The sequence below is a fragment of the Pimephales promelas genome, chromosome 14 (assembly GCF_988280905.1).
Source record: "Pimephales promelas chromosome 14, fPimPro1.hap1.1, whole genome shotgun sequence".
NCBI lineage: Eukaryota > Metazoa > Chordata > Actinopteri > Cypriniformes > Leuciscidae > Pimephales > Pimephales promelas.
The window spans coordinates 14,397,976-14,417,246 of record NC_142782.1 but is presented as its reverse complement, the minus strand read 5'-3'; the positions used below and the strand labels follow the sequence as shown (position 1 = coordinate 14,417,246).

At 37.0% G+C, this 19,271-nt stretch overlaps 1 protein-coding gene across 1 annotated transcript in view; it reads left to right on the top strand.

Annotated features, from left to right (window-relative positions):
- gpat2 (glycerol-3-phosphate acyltransferase 2, mitochondrial) overlaps positions 1–18,305 on the top strand; it is a 67,253-nt gene extending 48,948 nt beyond the window's left edge. The window contains exons 13-22 of the mRNA XM_039663415.2: positions 657–775; positions 880–950; positions 4,227–4,491; positions 8,904–9,046; positions 9,422–9,499; positions 12,216–12,341; positions 14,528–14,648; positions 14,797–14,865; positions 17,638–17,693; positions 17,888–18,305. Of these exons, the coding sequence (XP_039519349.2) occupies positions 657–775; positions 880–950; positions 4,227–4,491; positions 8,904–9,046; positions 9,422–9,499; positions 12,216–12,341; positions 14,528–14,648; positions 14,797–14,865; positions 17,638–17,693; positions 17,888–18,013 (1,174 nt within the window). The 3' untranslated portion in view covers positions 18,014–18,305. The remainder of the gene's footprint in view (positions 1–656; positions 776–879; positions 951–4,226; positions 4,492–8,903; positions 9,047–9,421; positions 9,500–12,215; positions 12,342–14,527; positions 14,649–14,796; positions 14,866–17,637; positions 17,694–17,887) is intronic.
- Positions 18,306–19,271: the final 966 nt, after the last annotated feature.

Below are 19,271 nucleotides of genomic sequence, written 5' to 3'. Positions count from 1 at the left end.
ACACTAGACTTACAAGTTTGGAGTTTGTAAGATTTTGTAATGTTTTTGAAAGAAGTCTCTAATGCTCCCCAAGGTTACATTTATTTGATCAAGTTTATAGTAAAACATTTATATTGTGAAATATGATTACAATTTAAAATAAGTTTTCTATTTGAATATATATTAAAATATAATTTATTCATGTGATGCAAAGCACTAACACTCCAGTCTGCTGAATCAGAGTGTATAAAATGTTTCTGCAGTACACTCCTTTCAAGCAACTTAGGTTCTCGGGAGAAGCAAGTTATTCCAACTCCGGCTCATGATGAGCTGGAATATCCTGGAAAATCTACAGAGAGCTTCTCATCTGCTCTTCACTGTCTCCTAAGAGCCTCAGGCGCTGTTATACGTTTAAAGCGGAACATCCACAGCAGGGGAGGCCTTGCGGTGAAGATTCAGCCCTGCAGGGCTCGAGATTTGCATTCTGACAGCTGGTAATGAATTGTTCTAAAGCCTTTTGTTGTAAACATTAGGAAGTGAGAACCGTGAACAGGTGAGGTTTACAGAGGACTGTAATGTAATTTTAATGCTGGGATTCAGAGAATGAAAGCATGTACACCCCTATATATTAAACCAAAGTATGTTGTAATAAAGTGAAATGTGGTTTATTTCATCAGGATGGACTCCATCTTCAACCAGAAGGATGTGTCTTGGCTCCTCCCACCAGCTGTCATGCCTGAACTGCCTCCCGCTGATAGACACCAGACTATCGCACTGACTCTTCATTTAATGTACTGTGAGTCTGATCGACACAACACACGCAAACCCTTGCGCTTTAGTATGTGTTTTATTTATGAGGCTAGGTTTTGTGTGTGTCTTATTGTATTTTTTTTTTTTTAGCTTCAACTACAAGTATGGCCGTCATGTCTACCAGTCTGGTGTCCTGTTTGCTGCTGCACAAGCATCGCAGGGTGTGTTTTAAAAACTCCTTTTGGGCATCACATCATATATGAAGTATATCACTGTTAGAGGAGAACTCCGCTCAATTTTAACATTGAGCTCATTTTTTTGTACGTTTGGAATGCTGTCAGTACCAACAAAAATCGTTGTTCTAAAGTTGTAAACCTGCTTTTAGCCTCTTAACATCCTTGATATGTCATTACCAAGCGTGCCGCACAAGCCCTCAAAAGTAAAGCCAAAGCGTCTCGATCGCCCCCCTGTGACCGGTCCTAGTAAAGCTCATAACCCCCGCCTCCCCATGTTATTCAATGGGACGCGAGACCAACTAAACAATTAAATTACACTTCACATATCCTTTTTCCAAATATAGTTTCTGTCGTTTACTGTAGTTTCTATCACGTTGATGTAATTTCAAGTGTTCGTTTTTAAAATAAGTTTGTTTTTAGTTAGTTATGTGATGATAAAAACGGTGCTCTGACATCATGATTGACAGCTGTGATTGACAGGTTCTCTGTGCGAGGTAGTCACTGAAGCACCAGCGGACTTTTTTAATAATGTTGATTATGTGGTTAGTAGTTGTATTTACCTTATTTTACGAGGTTTTGCAATCAGCAGACATCATTGGAGAAGAACGAAGCAGACAGAGGCCACTTAATGAAAGTGCGGGGCGTGTGCTTGCGTTTGATTCGGCGAGAATGAGGGCGCGGCCTTGATTTCGCGGCTTTACTTCCTGCTCACGACTGCGCATGACTGGTCCCGAAACACGCAAGTGCGCAGACTTAGGTCCCAAGATGTCAGCGTCATATCGAGACACTGGCGGCTTCGGTTCTCTCTGATGGAAAAGAGCGAAGGGGCGTCGTCCATCTTTTTTTACAGTCTATGGTCATTACAAGTGCACAGCCATTGTGAGTGGTGTTAGTAAGAGTGATCACGGTCAATCTGACTGCAGTAGATGTGAAAGATATTAATAAAAATGATGTTAATTCAGCCAGCTCACAAACCTGTATTTACTTCCTGTTTTCGGTTGAAGTCCAAAGTAGTCGATTGTCGAGTTTGCTCGCGATCATTGATAATTAAATGATGTTCAACATCTGATTCGGATGAACTATCCATTTGAGCTGATATTCTCTGAACACCACACAGCACCGTCATCGGCTGACAGCTGACAGTCAGTCTCCACTGTTGCTTAGTTACCAATGATTGCACAAACTCGACAATCGACTACTGTGGACTTCGACCAATGCATTAACCCAATGCTTTAATGCGTTAACCCAAAACAGTGTTTTGGGTTAACACATTACAATTAACGTGAGTTACATATTCGGATTACTTTTTTTCAAGTTACATACAAAAGTAGCGCATTACTTTTACATGTACACACAACATATCTAAGTTACTTTTTTCTTAATGTTGCTAGATTATAAAAAAATATTAGAAAAATATTGATTTATTAAGTAAATAAAGCAAATTACACGCACACACACAGACACATACATATAATTTGCTTTATTTACCTAATTTGCTTAAAAAAGCAGATTACATTTTTTCTAATCACTATTGTTTATAGGGCTGGGTAATAAATATCGATTTCTCGATATTAATCGATTCTCATTTTTATGAACCGATATCGATTCTTAAATCTCAAGAATCGATTAGTCATCCTGTTTCTTTTGAATTAATGGGACATTGTATTGCGGCTGTGCACATCCAAAAAAATCGCAATAATCTTTGTGCTTTGTTACTATTGATATGAAACAAAGTCTCAATTTTCAAATTACGTCCATTTTCTTTAGAAATTCAAAAACATAAATAGCGTTGTGGCGCTGTGGCGTGAGATCGCTCTGGCGCAGCTCAAGAAAAGCAGCAGCGCTGATCTCTCTTCCGGGTTAATAATACCATTTACCGCACGAAAAAAACATGAATGAGCATCTGAAAGTGTGTTAAAAGATAGAGTACAACTTATCTAAATCCGTATCATGTCACATTGATTCGCTCAACCGAGGAAAGATGTCAGTTAAACAGCTTGTAATCAATGTATCGTCATATTTACCTCAGAAAACCCATATAAACTCGTTAGTCAGCTAGAAAAAATAACTCCAGAGAGGAGCATTTTGCTAAATATATACACCATATTACATATGCATTATAATCTTAATGTTCTTCAATATTTAATGCATATTTGAATAAATCTGGCAAGTTTTTATGACAGCCACCATTTAAATGTTTATATTTCATATAATCTTCTTATTATAAAAATAAATAAAAGTGTAATTTAAGTGTTTGTATGGCTACAAAACAGTTCATTATTAACTTCATATTAGGCTAATGAAGCCTAGTAGGCTACAACTAGACTCCCATAGTTTACAGCATTTAAGAGATTTGATTCCCTTGAGAAAAATGGCCATTTATTGTAACTGATATCCAAAATAATCGATATTGAATCGAATCGAATCGTAATCGAATCGAATTGCAAGCTTGTGAATCGAAATCGAATCGAATTGTGAAATTTGTCTCAATACCCAGCCCTAATTGTTTATATATTTATATATTGTTTATATTGTTGATATTTGACAATAGATTATCAATATTTGTCAGTTAATTTGCTTTTCAAATAACAGACGTTATAATCATCACAATTCAAGTGTTTTCCAGATTTTGTGTTCTATGTATGTAAATGATGTTTTATTAAACGGTTTCTAATAAAAGTCTAAATTAAATCTGTTCATCATATAAAGAGAATTGTCTCTTCAAAAGAACAGCTCCAATCAAATGAAATAATTTTATGTTTCTTTGACATTTTTTAAATGTTAAATGTGTGTGTATATATACAGTATATGATGGATGTACCATGAGCCTTAGCAAATCACAACAAAAAAATGAGTCCATCGCCCCAAAACAGGGAGCAAAATGGTCTTTAACTGTAATTTTTTTGGCCTTTTACCTCTCGGAGGCTTCTGAGGTCGCTTTTTATCTTGCATAAGCGACATTAACCTGTCACAGTTGAAGACCAATTTACTCCGTTTTGTGGCGATGGACTAGTTTTTTTTTTTTTGTTGTGATTTGCTAAGACTCATGGCAGATCCATCACAACTGATGGATTACCAATGCTAGAATTACCCGCTGATACCTTTCAACATTTTTCTCATCATTTACTGTACTATAATAGTACAGTAATTGGTTAATTAGTCATCGACTGGTTGTAGATGATTCATACAAGCACCAAACATGATTCTGCTCGCTTGAATGATTTTGCTAATGATTGTAACAATCTTCTCCCTCTTTCTCAGGGTGTGCGTGTATCCGTGCTGTGCAGGGACATCTGTTGGCTGTTGGAGGAGGTGTTGTTCAGAAACACAGACGTGGGTTTCGGCGGCTCTCTGGTCGGGCTGGTTCATCACGCGCTCTCTCTGCTCCGCCCGTATCTGCTCATGGCTGCAGCTCCGCCTACGGGAGAACCCATCATCGCACCGCGGCCCGATCCAGAGTCTCTGCTCACACTGAGCCAACACTGCCATTTGCTTACTCATGTCTTCATACACGAGGCTGTAGGAGGTGGGCAGAGTGTGTTGGCGTTGGCAGGCGTCATGTACCAATCTTTTTTTGAAGGGCAATAAGAGGCAGGCTTATTTAGTATACTGTACCTTGGTGAGATAAGATGTGACTAAGGGGTGTTGCAATATACCGTTGTTGACGATAATCGTGATATTCAAAGCATGACATATCGACATCGTGTTCATTTCAGAGTGTGGCAATAACTACAATGTTTAAAATGAATATAACATTATGACACCTATCAAACAAGACGACGCACAGCTACTCTGAGAAGAATGTTGTCTTAGCGAGAGAGTGAAACACTCTGTCCACGGCTGATAACAGTAAGCTCGCCTGAATGAGAGTTCTTCGGCTCAAAAGAAAACAGCTCTTTAAAGGAGCACACCAAACGAGAAGCGCAGCGCCACGTCTTTAAAATTCGCACACATTTTCTCTATGAGTGTACACACACGGCGTTGTCAATTGGCATTCTGTCCGCAGCCCACAGCAAAGGCTCAAGACTGTTCAAAATCCTGCCGCGACACAGAGCGCCATTTACATAGTTTTATATTAAATTTATATTATATTTGTCTCAAATCATCGTAAATGACTTCACCCTGTGCTGCAATACACATTTAGTTTTACATCCATTTACAGAAATCAGCTGCCTGAATGAAAATCGCTGATGTTATCGGATTTTCAGGTGATATTCTCAATTAATTTACTTAAAGGGTTCGTTCACCCAAAAATGAAAATTAAGTCATTAATTACTCACCCCCATGCTGTTCAAACCCCGTAAGACCTTCGTTCATCTTCGGAACACAAATAAAGATATTTTTGATTGAATCTGAGAGCTGGATCAGTCCTACATAGACTGCCTAAGGGACTGGCTCTTGACGGCCCATAAAGTCATTAAAGAAAAGGTTTAAATATTCCATGTGCCTACAGCGGCTCAATTATAAGTTTATCAAGCGACGAGACTACTTTTTGTGCGGAAAAAAACATAAATAACGACTTTATTCCACTATTCCATTACTTCCTTATGGGCGCATGCGCGAGAACTGAGACGAGGACGTTCTCATTCGTCCACTTCTTGTTACCGGCTGCTCACCACTTAGGAGTTTTACCGCCACCTACTGTATAAAATGATGATCCATATATAAGGCGCTCCGGATTATAAGGAACACTGTCGTTTTTTGAGAAGATTAAAGGCTTTTAAGTGCACCTTGTAGTGCGGAAAATACGCAAATTGAAAAGCGTATGTACAGCGCGCATCTTCCTCTGCTTGTAAACAGAAAGTTTTGCGCTTCCAGCTATATCAGCACATCATCTTATACGGTAGGGGGCGGTAAAACTCTTAAGCGGTGAGCAGCCGGTAACAAGTCGAAGGAGACCGTCCTCGTCTCAGTTCTCGCGCATGCGCCCATAAGGAAGTAATAGAATAGTCGAATAAAGTCGTTATTTATGTTTTTTTTCGCACAAAAAGTAGTCTCGTCGCTTGATAAACTTATAATTGAGCCGCTGTAGGCACATGGAATATTTAAACCTTTTCTTTAATGACTTTATGGGCCGTCAAGAGCCAGTCCCTTAGGCAGTCTATGTAGGACTGATCCAGCTCTCAGATTCAATCAAAAATATCTTTATTTGTGTTCCGAAGATGAACGAAGGTCTTACGGGGTTGGAACAGCATGGGGGTGAGTAATTAATTACTTAATTTTCATTTTTTGGTGAACTAACCCTTTAATGGTTGCTCTGCGGTAAAGTGTTCAGATAACAGACTTAGCAACTATTGTATTTAATTGTACAGTATAATCATAACATAGTACAGACATTATCTTAATTTCATAATGTCCTTAAACATAACAATTCTACTGGCCATATAGAGCTGGTAAGTCCCGCCCCTTCCGCTAACCCAGCTGGACCTCTAGGTTAAAAAATCGTCAATACAAGTGAATGAGAGAAAATAATTATTTTCTAATCCCGTTTGAGTTTTGCAATGAATGCGAACATATGTTGTCTGTGAATTTTTTATATAATTTTTCGTGTAAAGAATGCTATTCATACGGTTAGACTTTGTGTGAGAGCACTTTGTGGACTACAGCTCTTCCTGCTTTCGACGCGTTTGATTTACGTCACCACCACTAGCACACGGATCCCGCTAAACAAACCATTGTTTGAATGGTGACATTTGGGTACAAAACACACAGGCATCTCGATCTAATTCCTTAGATTATCGCACTGTGATTTGTGGAGGTAAAATGTGTTGTGAGGCGACGTCACAAATGCGACGTGTAGTCTTTCTCGTTATGTCTATTCCACAACTGCTAGCCAACGAATCATCCAATAAACTGTCAAACTCGTTACATGAGAAATTATATTAAAAATTCACAGATAACATATGTTCACATTCATGGCACTATTCAAACGGGATCAGAAAATAATTATTTTCTCTCATTCACTTTGACGCTTCTCATTGAAGCGTCTCATTGACGCTTTTTCAATCTAGAGGTCCACTTGGAGCTTTACGGATGGGCGGGACTTACCAGCTCTATTCTGAGAAAGTGCGCATCCGGTGTGCGATAGAGCCCGACCGATAAAGGCCGATACCGATACAAATATTTTTGGGTTTTAAAATCCGATATATCGGCCAATATTTTTTTTATTAAATATTGTTGGATTTCACACATGCGTAAAAGAAAAGCTAACTTTTCTGCACCATTTTTCTATGTCTAAATGTTCACTCCTCGCAAGTATAACTTCATTTTACAATGCAGGGATTGTAACTAGAGATATGCTAGTTATTAATACAGTAATCATTACTTTATTTAGGCAGAACAAGTTCATTGTGGTTTCTAAGCTCATTAATGTTAACGTTAGCGGTCTTCCACTGATGATAGTGGCATTAGCTAGCTTTGTGGTTAGCTAGTCTATGATGAGCCATAATTTAGCAATTGATAACATCATACTGCAAATTGTAAAACATACATTTTCAATATAACAGGCCAAGGAGAGATGATTGAAGCGTGTTTCGTCCATTTTTATTTTATTTTTAAAGTATTCATTTATCGGCTATTATAACTGCCGATACCGATATTTTGGAAAATGCTTGATATCGGCCGATATATCGGTCTGGCTCTAGTGTGCGATACCTCGAGTTGTCCTACATGTGACGTGGCGCTGCAGAATGTGTAGCCACCAACCTTTTTAGCCATCTCCGTGTCCATCACCCTGCGGATTACACAATTTTACAGAGAATAAATTGCGATTATTTTACTAGTCCTGGAATGGGAAACGTGACGTTAACGTGACAAGTTAACCTTTTTTGTTCAAATCTGCTATCTGCATGACTTTATTGTCGTCGCCGGACTGGCGCAACAATAGGTTTAAGAGCTTTTCAGTTCTTCAAGAATTATTCACTTCAGTGTTTCCCTTCAGTTTGAAACCAGATAAACTTCACATGCTTGCCGTCCCATATCTATAGATATCGCGATACATCGATATCATGAATTCTTTTGGCCACAATAACCTTGGTGTGAAAAATCGAACATCGTGAAACTCTAATGTGACTAAAGAAAAGGAAAACTTAACAGTTTTTATGTATACGGCATGTTAGACTATTGACATGTTTTTTGACTAGCAAGCAGGGTTCAAATCTTGATATTGATACAGATTTCCTGATTCGTTGCCAATTAATTTGGGTTTATTTGATTTATTATCTCTATTTCACATTCACACACTACCATTCAAACGTAGAGAAGTGTCTTATGCTCACCAAGGCTGCATTTATTTGATCAAAAATACAGTGAAAACAATAATGTGAAGTATTATCACAATTTAAAATAACTGTTTTCTATTTTAATTTATTTTAAATGTAATTTATCATTACTCTTCAGTGTCACATGATCCTTCAGAAATCATTCTAATATGATTTGCTGCTTAAGGAACATTTCTTATTATTAATGTTGAAAACATTTGTTACAGTTGCTTAATTTTTTGGGGGGAAACTGACATCATTTCATTTTCATCTCACTGGATTTTTTTTATGAAAAATGCAAAAGAGCTGCATTTATTTGAAATACAAATCTTTTTTGAGATTATAAATGTCTTTACTGTCACTCAATTTATTTAATTTAATTTAAAAGTCATTTAGAATAATCTTATAATTTTGAGATTATAAGTATCGATCAATCAAACTCCACCCAAAAAACTTGGCATTTTAATAACCAATAACATTTTCTAACTTTAAACTGTCTTCTCCAATCTTTTTTTACCAACAATATTTGTGCAACTATTCCTTTAATGATATAAGATTTTTTTTTTTTTTTTTTTAAACGGCGCTTCAGGGTGTTGATGTGTTTGGGTTGAGTCACGTTTGTACCACAGCAGGGTTTATTGACAATGCTAACCCTGAAGGCATGTGTGTTTGTGTGAAGCGTGTGCCGTCTCAGCCATGCTGAGTGAGGTTGTAGGCTGTGGAGGAGGTGAAGACCAGGAGTTTGATGTTGTCCTGGGTCAGGAGGAGCTGACAGATAAAAGCCTCCAACTCACACACTTACTATCTCCCGGGTACATACCGGTGAGTCTCGCTCAAACACGCACATATGACGTTAATAATCACTTTGACGCAAGTAGTGATTCATACAGCTGTCTTGTTCTTCAGCCAATAAAAAAAAAACTCAATTTTTTCAAACAGTCTCCAAATTTCTTTCTCGCTCTTCCAATCGATCAGTTTCTCCCCATCTGTTCTCTCTCGTTGTCTCTTAAATCGAGTTTCCCCTTCAAGGGTTCTTCAGCGGCTGGAATAGAATGTGTAATTATTGCAGGCACGTTGTATACTTACATCAGCAAATAAACACTTATTGTGAAATGTCAAGAAGAACAAGAACACTACACAACTAATTATTTCTTCTTACTATCTGCTCTCTCTCATATCTGTCTGTCTGTCTCTCAGCCGTGTCAGAACGCTCACAGCTTTGCACTTGATGTAGTGGACAGCCTGGTGCACTGTGGGGTTCTTGTTATGGAGGAGGTAAGACACCTGCATTAACAAACAAATGCTCTCATTCTCTGATCAATACTTAGTCTTCACACATGCACATTTTTTTAAATCCTCATCAGTGGTCAGTCGAAGTGGGTTTTGTACGGAGTAGCTACAGTTTGATGTTATGAAATTGTGTATTATATAGTACCGATTCATTTACTACAGAGATGGTACAATTTAATACAAATGTTACATTAAAATGCTGTCATCCTTTGGTTGTGGTAAAATATATAATCATGCTATCATTCAGTCAAGTGCTATTAAACCATTCAAGTGCGATATGCAAAGAAAAGGCTATCTGTGAACAAATACAGACAGTGTGTGTCTGTTGCAACGCATTGAGTTCTTTTCGTGTGTGTATCAGATCCGGGTCATGAGCGTCAGGTCTTAATAAACCTCCGATTGACATCTTGTTATTAATGTCAATCAAAGAACAAAATACAAAGAGATAATACCTCACTGTTCACTGAATGACTTGTGTAGCTTTAATAAGGATTAATCTATGTATTATTATGTAGTGAAGACTATACTATATCTGTATATTTGCCTGTTAGACCTACCAACAAATCTTAAACAATGTTTACATTCTTCAAAAATGAGAAAAACAACAACCTTTTTTGTGCATTTTAAGAGTGCAGGTAAAAATCTATTCTATCAAATCTAGAGATTTAATGTGAAAGTATTACAATATATAAACATGAAAAAGGTTAATGTTTGGTGTGGTTAAACATGATTAATAACAGAAAAAATGTGTGATTAATTAGTCAATTTATATATATTTATATAAGTCTATATATTACACACACACACACACACTGCTGTTCAAAAGTTTGGGAACAGTACGATTTTTTTTATCTCATCAAGATTTTGCTCACCAAGGCTGCATTTTATTTGATTAAAAATACAACAAAACAAACCTTATTTATTTATTTATTATTATGTAAGCAGTAAGGTATGAGAGGCTTTGCTGTATCGTGAATAAGTAACGGCTGAAGGGCGTTGTTAGGCACGACACGAAGCGGAGTGCCTGCAACCCCTTCAGCCGTTACTTATTTTTAGCCGTTATATACAGCATTTGTTATACTTATTTTATAAAACGGTTGCCACACAATATTAAAATAAAAAACAATGTATTAGTGCAACTTTCATGTAGTTTAATCAATAAATACATTCCTTCCGCTAGAAAAATATAGTCCCTGACTGTGAACAACAACGTTCCAATGTGTAATATGCAGGAAAGCTCAAATAAAAAACAACAAACTCATTCTTTTTATTTTTTTACAACACAAAATTTGTGAAATTTCCTCACACAAATAGGCATAGCTTATGTCTCAGCAAACTAACAAATAAAAAAAAAAAAAAAAAAACACAAGGGCACATATTTTGAGAGATACTTTATTTATTGTTGTTTATTTAAATTTATTTGAACATCTCCGTTTATTGTGCACGCATTAAATATTTGACTCATTTCAATCGGCTCCACTGTGGTGATATTCAACCTCCTCTTTAGTTGGGGCTCAGCGGTGTTTTCTGTTGCAGCAAGAATGTCACTCCAGTGCTTTCTTTGTTTTGTTTTATGTTTGGCCTCCAGTAGCTCTGTACTTTTACACTTATGTCCACTCACAGACATAATTTAAAAAGGCTAAAATGTTTAATGTAAATTTCGATTTATACTAGGTGGCATGACGATGGATAAGTGGTTTGAGGAACAATTTGGAGAGACTTCGTCATGCTGAAGTGCTGAAATGTAATACATTCGAGAAGACTCGTAATGAAAAAAAATACCGTGGTGACCAAAATACTTTGGTGACTGGTGTAGTGTTGGGATTAAGCGCATCGGACAGTTTTATGGTGCTGAAATCTTTAGTAGAAATCGGTGTGCGATGCTCCGTTTTATCACGAGCCTCTCTTCTCATTGTCTTTACGACGCCAACGAAAACATTATTGGATGAGGTGAATTCGCTGTCATCAGACACCAGGACAAACTCAAAGGTGGATCATTCAGGAATCTGTTCAGACTCGCACGTAACGCTACATAGCTACTGATCCCATATTTTTCTCCTGTGGAGCTTCTGACAGTTCCGTAGAAGTCACGGAGAAGTGCGTTCAGTTCCGTCTTGGTGATTTGTTTAAAATCTATGCTGCAACCCTTTTCACTACACCAGTCACCGAAGCATTTCACTGCCCATTGGGTTCGCTGCACGGTATTTTTTTCATTACGAGTCTTCTCGAATCTCGAAATATATTTTCCACTAATAAGGCCATAATTTGCATTAACTAAACTTAAAAACTTAAAAAAACAACAACAAAAAACCCCACAAAATATCAGGTATCTTGTTTCTCTAAATGTGTATATATATATATATATATATATACATACACACACACACACACACGTTTTCAATGCTTAGGTCAAAACAACAAGCTAAAATCAAGGAGACATGGCCAAAAATACAGTTTTCACTCCACTGCCCTGGCATCTAGCAAGCTCTCAGGCTCAATCTAATCTCTGACACTGACCATTCAGTCTGTGCCTATTTATTTTCAAGTGCCGCCAGAGTTTTCAGCTGACTGATTCATAAACACCCACAGAGATGAGAGCTATCTTTGTTTTCTGTGGTTAAAGGTCATTTCAACCCTAAACTGATCATTATTCACCTTGTTTGTACGTCTCTTTAGATATGTGAACTTTATGTGTATGCAGGTTCAGAAGGATACACCAGCATGTGACTTCATGAAGAGGCAGGGCGTGTTGTCATGGGCTGCTTCAGACAACCCTGACCAGAGCAGCGATTCTGACTGTGAGGAACCAGACAAACACTCTTACAAGGTACATTAAGCCACAGACCCATCATCAATGGACATATAGTTTGTGTTTATAATCATATATTGAGATTCATACTCGCATCATCGAGTACTTTGAGATGAAAACCACTAACATGCAAACCTCATTCATCATTTGTAGATGCACACGGTCAGACAAACAGCCCCAAAAATTAAGACAGACAGTTCTGCTGCCCTTGAAGTGTGCTTCTATCTGCAAATTGGTGTTGCTCGGTATCTGCGATGAATCCAGCAGAAAGAGAACAGGAAGGGAATGTTAATAGTGGCGTCTCTTGCTTCAGAACTTCAACCAAACATTTCGGGCACAGGTTTATGCTTTCCCTCAGGTTTTAGCTTATTTTATCCTTATTGATATTTTGTGGTACTTTCCGTTTACATGTTAAAGCTTTTGTACGATTATTTAAAGGAGAAATCCGGCCCAAAATGAACCTTTTGGTTTAATTACACAGTGCTACCTAGTCAACCGTTCTCTGAGATTTTGTAAAGAGTTTTATCTCTAAAATCGGTTTAGCGTATAACGCTTGTAATTGGGGCATTTAATAAGTAAAAATAAATAGCTAGTTTATACCACTAAAAAGGCTCAAAATAGCCCCACACTAACACAGTAACATAATGAGGGTCCATACATGCAAACCGAAGCATTGAGAACATAGAGACCAGAGAACAAACAGACCATTTAATAAGATGATATTTTATAAAGACAGTCCACTTCGTGTATACAGGCAGGAGCCATCTTGGAAAACAGGCTCGACAAGTCGAACCACGAAGCCGTTCATACTGTTCAGCTCACTCAGCATGTCATTCGTGGTTTGACTAGTCGTGACTGTTTTCCAAAGATGGCTCCTGTCTGTGTACACAAAGTGGACTGTATAAAAAAAACAATAATAATAAAAAAAAAAAATATATATAACAATAAAACAGACAATCAAAACAAATGAGGGACACTCTTGCTACAACTGAGACACTACTTTTTTTTTTTTTTTTTTTTGAGGAACACTTACTTGGATTTTAAATGGTTTAATTATGTTATATATTTATATACACTCTAACTGGCGACTTTATTAGGTAAACTTTGCTAGTACCGGGTTGAACCCGCTTTTGCCTTCTGAACTTCCTTAAACCTTTGTGACGGATTCAACGAGATAGCGTCACACAGTTGCTGCAGATCCATGATGCAAATCTCCCCTTCCAGCACATCTCAAAGGTGCACTACTGGATTGAGATCTGGTGTTTTACTGTAGTATAGTGAACTCACTGTCATGTTCAAGATACCAGTTTGAGATGATTTGATCTTGGCATGTTATCCTTCTGGAAGTATCCATCAAAAGATGATAGACTGGTTATAAAGGGATGGACATGGTCAGCAACAACACTCGAATAGGCTGTGGCGTTTAAACGATGCTCAATGGGTACGAAGATGCCCGGTATGTGCCAATAAAATATCCTGAATCGTTGACAGAAGGCAGGATATGGATCCTAGCTTTCATATTGTTTCATGTAAATCCCAGTAGATCAGCAGTTTCTGAAATACACAGAGCAGCCCATCTGGCACTAATAACCATAATACATTCAAAGTCACTTTTTCCTCCTCATTCTAATGCCCAGTTCGAACTTCAGCAGATCGTCTTGATCATGTGTGCATGCCTAAATGCATCAGGCTGCCATGTGATTGGCTGATTAGATATTTGCCTTAATGAGCAGTTGAACAGGTGCACCTAAAGTGGCTTGTGTGTAATTTCAGTAAATGAATACGTAATATACATATTTTAAAATGATACATATTAAGAGCATACAATATAATCATAATTAAGTGTTTCTTTTATTGTTTTATAGAAATCCAAACATGTTAACATGGTATCGTGCATGGATTTCGAATTAAAAAAATATTTATAATTTGTCACTTTATTGCATTTTGAAAACCTGTGTATGTAACAATTGAAAATGAGCCTTTATACAAATATGATCAAAAACAGCATTCAGAAGATTGGGGTTGGTAAGATTTTTGAAAGATGCTTACCAAGATCAAACGGAGGACTGATTTATTGGAAATATAATTTTTTGGTAACCATGTAAAAGTCTTTACTGCCCAAACAACATCTGTTTCCTAATTAATAACCTTTACATGTTTTCTCACTGTCCTCTACCCTTCTGCTGCCTCTTCTCTCTCTCTAGTTGAGTCAGCCGTCTCAGTGCCCAGAGCTGCTGTTCTTTCTCTGTAGTTTACTGAGTGTCCAGCTGAGAGCTCTGTGCTGGGCGCTAGAAAGCCTTCATTACCTCCCCACACCCATCACAGGTTAGTACACACACACAGACTCTGACCTCTGCCCACACAATGCTGTTGCCATTTGTGATGAGTAAGTGTTCTTTGGCAGCATCTCTGTCACTATTCTCACCGAGTGTGAACAGATGAGTGTTTATAACCTAAAAACTGTTTATTTTAGAGACGGACTGTTTGAGCCAACTACACACACACTTGAAGAACAGAGCTCAGCTGGACAACGCACACTATGGTAAAAAAAAAAAAACAAACATGCTTTTCATTTTACACTCACCACCATGATGCTAAAGGATTAGATGTTTCCACGTGGTCATCCAATAACAAGTGGTCAGCACTAAATTCAGGTGTAAACAACACATGGTCCAAAATGTTTTTTTCAACCACATTTTGAGGTTGGTAAAAATGCACATGACTTTAATCATCCTAACGCAGCACAGATGAGTATGAAAAAAAAAACATGTCAGTACAAGTGTAGTCTGATTCTGAGGGAAAGCCTGAGAGAGAAGGTCGAAATGCATTAATTGTTTAAATAAATATACTTAAGTTATAATTTTCACGTTCTGCGCCACGTTGCTTAAATAGTAAATAAATTTGGGCATGCTGGTCTGACAACGAGGTGTGTTCAGGCACATTGTTGGCGCTTCTGTCAACTGAAATAGACTGCGCCATTGACCAAATGAAACCCAGTCTAGTAAAGTCAATGACGTAGTATCATTTACTTTTTTGGGGTTATTTAACCCCTGTGCTGCATTAGATTTTTAACACCGTTGAGTGCATTAAGGACCAAAAATGGCCACATATTAAACATTGCCTATAATAATAATATTATATATTATTATTATTTTCCACTTTTACCAAGTTAAATCTTTTAACCAGCATCAGTCCTCATCATAACTACCAAAAATCTATTCAATTTCAGGATTTTAACCCTTTAATTACCAGTTTTGTTTGCGAAACCATCGATTTGTATAAGAGGAAAAAACACAAAAATTCAATTATTTTCAATAAACTAAATGCAAAGAGAAAACTTTAAATTTAAAAAATCCCACTTAGCGCGTTAGAGACCAAAAATGGCCACCTATTAAACATTGCCTATTGCCTAAAATAAGGTGCATTTCCACCCATAGGGAATAAATATGTAGTGATGTCATCTGGTGGAATACACTATATAATGCAACTATAATGCTTTTGCTTCAAAATGAAAGGATGTTTGTGCAAAAATCATGTTTCATGTATTACTGACAGCCTCAGATTTAAACAACGTTTTAATGGGTTTCAATGGGCCATTTTTGGTCTTTATGGTGCTGAGTGTTACTATTTGATCTACACAGTGTGTGTTATACATATTTTGCAAAATGGGATCACATTTTTTACAAGTATCCAAAAAGTCACAATTTTGCCAAATTTCATACCATTTGCATTAAAACAGCCAAAATGGTCAAAGAAATTAAACTGCAAAAGACCAAAAATGTCCCTAATGCAGCATAAGGGTTAAAGGACACATTAGTAATTTGCGCCTATACGCCTTATTCACGGCAGCGCCATCTTTGATTTTTAATGAGAATGAAAGCGAGGCTGTGAGGGATAGACATGCATATCTTCAATGGGCTATACTGTTATTTAATGTGTTTTCGGATTGTTCTGCTCATGAAACACTGGAAAAATATCTTCCTAAGAAATTTCAGTTGACAAAAAATTTCCGACAATGTAAGCTGTGGAAAATTGTAAGTAATCTAGGAGCTTTATTCAGCTTTTTACAGCGGATGCCATTGGAAACACGGTAAGTCTATCCCTCACAGCCTCACTTTCATACCTGTTATGGCGCTGCTCTGAATAAGGTTTATTGGCGGGTCCACAACGTGCGTACACTGTCTATTAACAGAGACTATTTCTATAGAGACATGCCACTTCCTCAATCCTTAATACAAATGTGTAGGGAAAACCCGTAACACCATAGATGGCGGTTGTATGCAAATGCCCCGCCCCTCCCGTTGGACAGCCAATCGTCTGCTTTTAACATTCAAGCCGGGAAACATTTAAATACGTAACTGTTTGAAAAGGCGGCAGATTAGATATGCAGTGTATGTGTGCGTTGTGTAAATATCAGACATCCCAAGTCTCCCAGAAGTTCCGAGTGTCTCCTGATGCCCGCAAATTAGTTCAAATCTCCCGGAATCTAGTGCGAGCGAGCAAGAGCGCGCATTTTAAACTGTGCAGCGCACTCGCGACAGAGAGCGAGAGAACCCTTGCGCATGCGCAGTAAAAGTATAACCTGTGGGAAAACGGCGTTTTAAACCTTATTTTAGTGCAAAGTCATCAAACTTTTTCAGCGATTTTTATCATATTTTATTACTGTTTCTATACATGCAGTTTTTATTTTTCGGTGACCAGTGAAAGTGCAGTTCTGACTCTCTGCCCATTCATTTAGATAGGAGCCTGGTCTTGTTAAGTCCGCGAGTTAAGTTTAGAAGAATATCAGTAACCAGACAGTTTCTGTTCTCATTGACTTCCATAGTAGGAAAAAATATATACTATGGAAGTCAATGAGACCAGAAACTGCCTGGTTACTGATATTCTTCTAAATATCAGAAAATCGGCTGAATGGATTTGAAAACGGTAAAACTCAACTGTTTAACTCTGGGGGAGTGGTAAAATGAGCCTATTTCCAAAAAAAAAAGTGGAGTATCCCTTTAAGTTTCTCTCCTGGATAGAGAATAAATGAAGTGGCTTTAGCCGTTCCACCCTACATAGATGCTGACAACTTCACTTGAGCTTCTTTAATGTATTATTAATCCCGCTGTCTATAACAGACTTATGAATCACTGCTCTGTGTAACTGGGTAATCTAACTCTGCTGAAGACTAGAGCCTTGATGTTTTATAAGAGAGTTTCTGCAGATCAAATTGTGTTCCAGCATTATTAAATAATGCTTCAAGACCGAGGTCTTCGTGTCATTTGATGCTCGGGTGCTGTATATTTGATGTGTTTGTGTGAATCTTCTGTAGAGAGCTCATCTATTGACTTGGTGGGAATGGCGCTCCGTACGTTCATTGATCTTGGGGTAAGTGATTCTATACATCCTGATTTACTGTATATACCCCCCCACACACACAACTAGAGTAGCTGTAAATAAAAACCCAAGGCAAGATACACTGAGAACAGTAAAGTGTAACAAACTGTAGCAGGTGTTGTAATAAAGGACAGTTAATTTGGCCTCTCCTGACTAAACACCATTTCTCTGTTCCTGCACTTCAGGTGTTGACTGAGGACAGACAGAGAGAAGATGTGTATCTAGACGTCAGCCCTCTCTTCTCTCAGTCTATTTACAAAGAGAAACTCTTGCAGTTTTTCAAACAGTTCATTACTAAAAGAGAAAAGTAAAAGACTCCAAGGAGTCAGTCTCAGCTGGGAATGAGAACAGTTGGCGCTTCTGAATTTACTATTCAGTTCTTCAGGGTTGTTTAAATAATTAATTATGCATGTTATTTTGTGTGTGTGTGTGTGTGTTTATACATGCATATTACCTAACACACTTTATTTCTGTAGCATATGTGATGCTGAGGTTGCTTTTTTTGTTCATTGTTGCCCAGATTTGGTTTAGTTTTTGGTTAGATAATCACCATTCAGATGGTTAAATATTGTTCTCTGTTTATAAAGAGCAGATAAATGGCAAGATGTTTTTTTTTCCCTTCTTTTTTCATTGAATGGTTTTGTTTGAGTCTTGTTTACTTGTATAATGAATATATATGGCTCTGTTCCGTACACAAGTTTCTAACAATTGATCCAGTTTGTAGTGTTTCTGTCATGGTTTGATTTATAGTTTTTCCACACATCACTATATACTGCATGAATCTTCATATGCACAAACATTCTGCGTTATCTTTATGACATTACCTAAAACATTAGGATGAAGTATCACATACATTTCCTTCCCATGCATATTCTGCTTCCTTTAGCACAAACACTGAATACCATTAAGAACTATTCCACTGAATCTTGAAACCAAAACATGTCCCGCTCTAACCTGTCATGCTTTAAAATCAGTATGGGATTATCACTAGAATATACATCTTATTTACTGCAAATTAAAATGATAATTCTTTAAATATCTATAAATACACACTAAAAAACATCTAAACAATTCTTATGTTAAAAATATAGGTTCTTTTACACTAATATACGAATTAATGAAAAAGGTGTTGTTTTCAAAAAATACATAACAGGTTCTTGTACACTAATATATTAAAAAAATATGAAAAAAGTGTCGTTTAAAAAAAAAAATAAATAAATAAATAAAAACACAGACCAACACGTCTACATCTTATATATGATGAACATATACTGTACCATGTTCTGAGAGAGATGTATTCAAGTTTTTTTTTTTTGTTTTTTTATTTACTGCAAATCAAAATGATAATTCTTTAAATATCTATAAATATTCACTAAAAATCATCTAGACAATTCTTATGTAAAAAATATAGGTTTGTGTACACTAATATATAAACAATTAATGAAAAAGTGTTGTTTTCAAAAAATAAATAATAGGTTCTTGTACACTAATATTTAAAAAAAAAAATGAAAAAAAAGTGTCGTTTTCAAAAAAATAAATAAATAAAAACCCAGACCAACACGTCTACAT